This window comes from Nesoenas mayeri (genome assembly GCF_963082525.1).
Source record: "Nesoenas mayeri genome assembly, chromosome: 29".
Lineage (NCBI taxonomy): Eukaryota > Metazoa > Chordata > Aves > Columbiformes > Columbidae > Nesoenas > Nesoenas mayeri.
Genome location: NC_137561.1, coordinates 1,604,254 through 1,612,079, shown reverse-complemented (window position 1 = coordinate 1,612,079; position 7,826 = coordinate 1,604,254). Strand labels below are relative to the sequence as shown.

Here is a 7,826-nt window from a genome sequence, read left to right as displayed (position 1 = left end):
TCAGGGCTTGGCTTTTGGTTAAAGAAACACAACCAGGTTTCCTCAGCATCAGAGCCACCTTTACTGTGCTTTTCTTGACCTCCAGTTTTCTTCTCTAACCAAACCGGGATATTGTTTCTCAGTAGGTTCCCTCAGTGGGACCCATTAATATTACAAGAAACTTTGGAGTTTGAATGTGACTTTGACTTCTTGAGAAGTTTCTTCAACTTCCCCTCAGGGTCTGAGGTCCATGGGCTCAGCACCAAACTCACCAGAGGGGTCATTAAAGCGCCTTGTGCTGCTCCTGTGCTGCTGAGCTGGGCTGGGCTCCTGGGACACAGGGAGCTCATGGCAGCGGCAGCGCTGCAGAGAGACAGCTCTGCCCAGGAGCAGCTCCTCTGCACATGCAGCAGGGCTGAGGGCTCTGCCTGGGGATCTCAGCAGACGAGCAAGGCAGAGAGAGATTAAAGGTGGTCAGTACTGGAGGATGACTGAGAGCTCACTGGAGGAGAAACCTTTGCAGCCCTTGCCATGGTAGGTCTCTGGTGCAGGGCAGTGCAGCTGCAGCTCCTGGAGGCATCTCCTGAAACTGGCGCAGGCACAGCTTGTGGGATCTGTAAGGACGGGGCTCTTGTCAGGCCATGTTGAACAGCTGTGAAGCCGGGTGAGCACCCAGGGGTGCCCAGGGCTGTCCTGCAGAGCAGGGTCCCTGCACCCCAGGGCTGTGCCGGGCAGGGACTCTGCCGCCTGCCAGGGTCAGCGCTCAGCCTGCCCGGGAGATCCCATGGCAGCAGCTGTGGGGGGAAGGAGCGACCCCCGGCAGGGCAGGCAGGGAGCTTGTGGAGCTGAAAGGGGCTGTGTGGGTCAGGGCTGCTCAGAGCTCCAGATCCTCCCACAGACATGGCACAGGGTCCTTCTGAACAACAGCATTGATTCAGCAACAGCCACAAGGGAAGGAGTCTGTGCTTTCAGTTTTCCACTCTTGCTCGTCTGGGTGTGCAGTGGGAGATGGGGATTTATTTCTCTCTTTGGAGAAGACGCTCAGAGCCCAGTTCTCATTAGGACGTGTCTGAGCTGCTCCTGAGCCCCTGCACACACAGAGCTGCCCCTGGGCAGTGCCAGGAGGTGTGAGCAGGACAGAGCTGAGCACACAGCGCGTGGGACGGGGTCTGTGACACTGACAGGGAGCAAACCAGGGACAGACACACAGCTGCAGGCAGGACAGACATGGGCAGGACGAGTTAAATGGTGGGGATGGGATTTAGGAACGTCTCTCACATCCTTTCCAGTGCAGACACATTTCCCAGTGCAACCCCTGGTCTCCTCTCCTCCCCAGCAGACCCTCTGCCCCAAAGCCATGGGATCCAGGTCACGAGTCTCCACCTCAGCAGCTGGACCACCAGGTGAAGAGTTCCTAGAACGTGGTACACAAAAAAGGTGCTAAAAGTACTTGCTCTACAGTTTCATTATGTGAGTAGCAGCAGCACAGCCGGGTCAGGAGAAGGTTCCACAGCATGCCCGTCTGCCTTTCTGTCCTTGCTTTATTTTCTGGTAGCACTGCAGTGTCCTTCCCTGTTTCTCCACCTGTCCCTGGTGCTCTTGCTCTCTGGGGTTGGGGTGGAGATGTGGGTCAGTTTTTGTTCTGAAACGAGTTCAGTGAATCTTACCTCAAAGGTCTGTTCATGGAAACCAGATGCCCAAGCTGCGTTTTAAACAGTGATAAACAGTTTTTCTCAGTTAGTAGAAAGAGAGAATGAGCTGAAACATCCCTCCATCAGTGAAGTTGTATTGCATGAGAAACAGCCTGTTTATTCTCTAACTTGTCACTGCGTTTTCCTCATTGCACAGGTCCACATGCCCACAGGCAGCCAATGTCCAACAGCAGCTCCATCACCCAGTTCCTCCTCCTGCCATTCACAGACACACGGGAGCTGCAGCTCTTGCACTTCTGGCTCTTCCTGGGCATCTACCTGGCTGCCCTCCTGGGCAACGGCCTCATCATCACCACCATAGCCTGGGACCAGCACCTCCACACCCCCATGTACTTCTTCCTGCTCAACCTCGCCCTCCTCGACCTGGGCTCCATCTCCACCATTGTCCCCAAGTCCATGGCCAATTCCCTCTGGGACACCAGGGCCATCTCTTACATAGGATGTGTTGTGCAGCTATTTTTGTTTCTCTTTTCCATTTCAACCGAGTATTGGCTCCTCACCATCATGTCCTACGACCGCTACATTGCCATCTGCAAACCCCTGCACTACGGGACCCTCCTGGGCAGCAGAGCTTGTGTCCACATGGCAGCAGCTGCCTGGGCCACTGGGTTTCTCAATGCTCTGCTGCACACGGCCAATACATTTTCACTGCCCCTGTGCAAGGGCAATGCCCTGGGCCAGTTCTTCTGTGAAATCCCCCAGATCCTCAAGCTCTCCTGCTCACACTCCTACCTCAGGGAACTAGGGCTTATTGTAGTCACTGTCTGTTTATCATTTGTGTGTTTTGTGTTCATTGTGGTGTCCTATGTGCAGATCTTGAGGGCCGTGCTGAGGATCCCCTCTGAGCAGGGACGGCACAAAGCCTTTTCCACCTGCCTCCCTCACCTGGCCGTGGTCTCTCTGTTCCTCAGCACTGTCATGTTTGCCCACCTGAAGCCCCCTTCCAGCTCTTCTCCATCCTTAGACCTGGTGGTGTCAGTTCTTTACTCGGTGGTGCCTCCAGCAGTGAACCCCCTCATCTACAGCATGAGGAACCAGGAGCTCAAGGATGCCCTGTGGAAACTCTTAACTGAGTGTTTTCTGAGGCAATAAACTGCTCATCTGCTTCTACATAGAAGTTTAAATGTAACTTGCTACAAGTCCAGCTTGTCATCTGTATTTGCTGTTGTTGTTGGCATTTTTTTATTCTGATAATGTTGTCTTCCCCTTGCTAAAACACTGTCTGCTTTTCTTTTATAACCCCTGGTTGTGTAAATGAGGAGCCATGATCTGTGTGTATTTATACAAAGTAAAGGCTCCTGTAGTGACTTGATTTTCACTAGATCCTTCCTGGAAGGCCTTTTGGAGCTGCAGGGACACTTCCTGTGATGGGTGAAGGGTAAAAGAGTCCATCGTGACAGCCCTGCCAGGGAGCAGCAGCGCTTGTTCTTCCAGAGCTGTTTTGGTTCCACTCCACACTCTCCTTCTCATCCCTGGTGTTGGTGCAAGGCCTGAGTGCTCTGGCAGCTTGGTCACCGTCCTGCTGTGTGTCAGTGCTGTGGGCGCAGGCAGGGACAGGCAATGGGCACTGCTGTGACAGAGATGGTCTTTGTAAAAGTAATTCCATAAAGAACAGCGATCTTCTTAGGACAGTGTCAGAAGACTTCGGACTTCTTAAAATTTCTGTCAAGAACATGCCCAAGAAAATGGCCACAGATTTATACACCAGAGTACAGCTGAACAATGTGCGTGTGCAGGGCTGTCACACAGCAGTGTCCTCTCACAGCCAGGCTCCTGCCAGAGACCTGCAGGACCAGCAGAGCAGGGCTGGGCTGTGCCCCTGTGCACTGGACACCCCGTGGAAGGAGCCCCAGGTCAATCACCATGGACTGGCCCCTCACAACCACCATTTCCAGCACTGGCCTCTCACCCCAGCTCAGAGGTCTTTGTCTCTCCATGGAATTACACTGTATGAGTAGGTCAGAGGTTCATGTTTACATTGTACAGATGGGATGTGAGCGTGTACATCATGTATGTGAGGTAAGATGAACATGAATGAGAACAAGCACCATCAGCTATTCCTTGGGGTTCCATTAAGACCTGTGAGACAGACAGTTCATTGAGGTCTCATCATGTTGGTTTTCCCATAGGAAACCAGCAGAAAGCAGCACTGGAATGTGCTTCCTTGAACCAATGTCCACTCCTAATGATGATGAGGGACATAAAAGATAAATGTAAAACATGGCAACTCACCACCGGGCTGAGGTGCCTCCCAACCTTTGGGAATAGGAACATGAGGCCAGACAGACACTGGCTCTTTGTCTCTGTGTATAAGGGAAATTGTCTGTCCCTGAATATTTCAAGGTGTTTTAAGAGTCCACAGGGCCAGCTCAGATGTGGACACCTGACAGAACCCTGATACTTCTGTGTGTGACTCCAAAGACAAACCCCAGTGGCACAGTGAGATTCATCTCAGCTCCCTTGGACAACTCATTGCAAATGTCCCTGTTCACTCCATCACCTTTGCCATCCCCATCACATGCTGTTCTACACAGTCCTACACCTGCCCCTCTTTCCCTGTGGGAAATTCTGGATTGTGGTCTCAGAAGTGCCAGAGTGATCAGAGAGGTTGAGAGGTCCCTCAGAAAGGCAGACGTCAAACCCATCTTCAGGAATGGCAGGAAGGAGAACTGGGAGAACGACAGGCTGCTCAGCCTACGTCTGTCCCCAGGAGGGTGACGGGCCACATTCTCCTGCAGGGATCTCCAGGCATTTGAAGGACAAGGAAGGAATTGTTGAACCCAAATGGGCAGGGGAAAGAAAGGCATGTTGAGTACATGGAGTTTTGCAAGGCCCCAGACATGGTCTGCTGTGGTGCCTTAGAGCAGATTGGTGAGATCTGGGATGTAGATGTGGATGTTGTGATGGGTGGGGAGTTGGCAGCATGACCAAACCCGAACATCATCAGTGGTACAAAGTCCTGTGTTCAGCCAGTTTCTAGTGGCATCCCTCAGTGATGAGTACTGGGACCAACACTGTCCTATGGCTTTATTCTGCCTCTTCATTATGTCGTGGAGCACATTTTCAGCAGGTGACCATCTTAATGAACATCCCAGTCAGTGAACCAGCCAACACCTCAGTGTGACTCGCTCTGGGCAACGTGTGAGGAGTCCTGGGCAGGGCAGGTTCAGAGGGCATGGGGCACAGTGCAAGACACAACATGATCTTGGCTTCATGCCTGCAGGCCCATCAGATGTCAGTTGATGTCAATGAAAATTAAAATAAGAACTGAAGTCAAAGATCCAAAGCAAAGGAAGGTGTAAACTTTCCTTCTTTTTCTTTCTTTCTTTCTTTCTTTCTTTCTTTCTTTCTTTCTTTCTTTCTTTCTTTCTTTCTTTCTTTCTTTCTTTCTTTCTTCTTATTCATGTATGTATTTAAGTATTTATGTATTTACTTATGTATTTGTCTCTTTATTTACTTGTTTATTTACTTGTTTATTTACTTATTTACTTACTTATATTCTTATTTACTTTTTTACTTATTTATTTACTGATTTACTAATTTATTTATTTATTTATTTGCTTTCTTATTTACTTATTTATTTATTTAGCTATTTTAAAGTCTTTGCATGAGGAGTCTCTTTTCTTTGCAAAGGAAAGAATTCTCCAGAGCTGGGGATGGATTCAGGACACAAATGTCTTCAGCTGCAGGGACACAAACACCTGGTGCCAGTGTAGATGCCCCGGGAACCACTGCCCAGGCTCCACCTGCACTGCACGGTGCTCTGGTCTCCCCAGGTCCTGTGTGATAGATGCCAACACCAGGACAGCACCTCAGGTACACTGGGCCCCTAAAATGGCCCTTGCTGTTCACGGTGAGACAGCTGATGAAAGATGTATTAAGGGTAGGAGAAGAAATACTGGTCTTCCCCTGTACTTCTATTACCAAGACTTTATGATTTCATCTCCCTCGTCATTCAGGAGTCCCCACCTCTCCTGATTAAATATCCCTGTCCAAGGACAACTTTCCAGCCCTGTCTGGACGTTTGCCCTTCCCAGTGCTCTCAGGTTTCTCCTCCACTTGCTCTTTGGTCATTCAGTGGCCTCTCAACTCTCTGGTTTCTGCTTTGAGCTTCAGGGAGTTACAAACTTGCCCCGTTCTTCAGAGCTCTAATCGACATGGCAGTCAACATGTTCATTGTGTTTATTTCTATCCTCTCCTGTCTCTCTGTCCAAAGCAGTTCTTGTGTGGGTGTCCCTTGTGGATGCTGGACCTCATCAGATCCACTTACACACACAGCTGAGGAAAGTGTTTTGCTGTTAATTGAACTGTGCAGTGTTTGCACAGGAGAGCAGGTGGAGCTGGTGCACAGGAGCTGCAGCATCTCCTGCAGAGCTCAGTGGAGAAGTCTGATGGAGGAAAAGTGATGCAATCTCTGGTGGCCAATGAGGGAACCGGCAGACTGGGGGTGGCGGTGAGGAGCCAGGTTGTCCATACAGTGTCCAGCCTCAGGGACTGTTCTCCTGCCTGTCCAGATGTCTTCAGGAGATCCTCAGGATCAATGTCCAGTGTAGAATGCTGCTGTCACTTCTTCCATACACTGAAAAAATGAGAGAAAATACCATTGAAAGAAAAAACCCCATCTTATGTAATCTTCTTTGAAATCTTCATCAGCAAGTGTCCCATTGAAACCTCTCCAGTTAGTTCTACAAGTCTGGAAGATGTGAAGGAAATTACAGAAAGCAACATCACTCATTAGGGCTTTCTGTGTTTTAATGAGCCCCATGGTGTATTTGGTGCTGAGTCCATGAACCTCAGATACCAAGCACAGACTGAAGAATCTGCTCAAGAAGTCCAAGCCAGAACAAACTCCAAAGTACCTTGAAGCATTAATGGGCCCCACTGAGGGCTGTTACTGACAAAGCCTCCCAGGGACTCGTTAGAGCAGATAATTGGAGGCAGTGATTGCATCAGGCAAAGGCAAAGTGCAGCAGCTCTGATGCTGAGAAAGCCCTTGGTTTGTCTGATGAAGGACAATGGCCAAGCCTTGAGCCCCTGCCCCTGGAAGGGAGATCCTGTCCCTCCCGTGTGGCTCAGGGCTCTTCCTGGGGCTGTGGGGAGTGCGATGCTCAGTGCAGGACAATGGTGTGACACTCCCTGGGGGTGCAAGGAGGCAATGGGTGCCATGGCCATGACAACCATGTGTCTTCTCTTAGGCCTCGCTGGCAGGGACATCAGCCATAGCCAAGGGGACAAAGACCTTGGCTCTTGCAGGGACATCCAGCCTTGCCAGCGCCCTTGGCCATGTCCACCATGGTCCATCCTGCACTGTCCCAGGCCTGTGGCTGTTTCCCCACAGGCTGCAGACACCCCATGCGCTTCCCCACCTTGTTCTCAGCCCAGTGTGTCCCCACCTGTGCTGCTGTCTCTCCATCCTCACCAGCTGTTCCTGGAAACACAAAGTCATGGCTGATCCTGAGTCTCTCTGAATGACCACAGCACTGCGCTCAGAATGACATTTGTTTATCCTGAGCTCCACTCTGGACCTCCAGAGCTGCAGTTTCTGATGGTTTCCTTCCTCATGCTGTTTCTCTGCTCCCATCATCTTGGAAAGTGATTTTCAAGATTTCTGAAGCTACTACTGCCCTTTCTTGTCATGGTTTTACCACACCCACCAACTAAGACCATGAGAGCTGCTCACATCCTGCTCCCAGTCCCCAAGTGGGATAAGGGAGACAACTGAATAGGAAGAGAGAAACTTGTGGATTTAGAAAAAAAAAATAATAATACAATGAAAATAATACGCTACTAGTAATATTATACTTATACTAAAATACACAAAGTAAAGTATATGACACTCAGTGCAATCCCCCATAGAACTCCAGTTGTGCTGAACAGGCAGCCCAAAAGAAGAGAGCACCCTGGTCCTGAACAGCTGATCCAGGCAAGAGAAAGTACAAGTGCAAAAGGCAGAGAGGCCCAAGGGCCAACTGAAAAACTGGAAAACATCGTAAAACTGAACTAACAATGAACTCCCAATAGAATGGAACTTCCAAACAGAGCTAACCAGTGTAGCCGGAAAACCAAAACTAACGGGCAGGAAAATACACCTCCAGCTTTATAGTGAGGATGACACTAATGGTAGAGAATAGCTTG

At 50.0% G+C, this 7,826-nt stretch overlaps 1 protein-coding gene across 1 annotated transcript; it reads left to right on the top strand.

Moving 5' to 3' along the window:
* Positions 1-1,850: 1,850 nt before the first annotated feature.
* On the top strand, positions 1,851-2,783 carry LOC308050621 (olfactory receptor 14J1-like; the record flags this gene model as incomplete). Its single annotated transcript, XM_080360779.1, has 1 exon — positions 1,851-2,783. One exon carries the CDS (start codon positions 1,851-1,853, stop codon positions 2,781-2,783), a length of 933 nt encoding a protein of 310 aa, XP_080216905.1.
* Between the last annotated feature and the right edge of the window lie 5,043 nt (positions 2,784-7,826).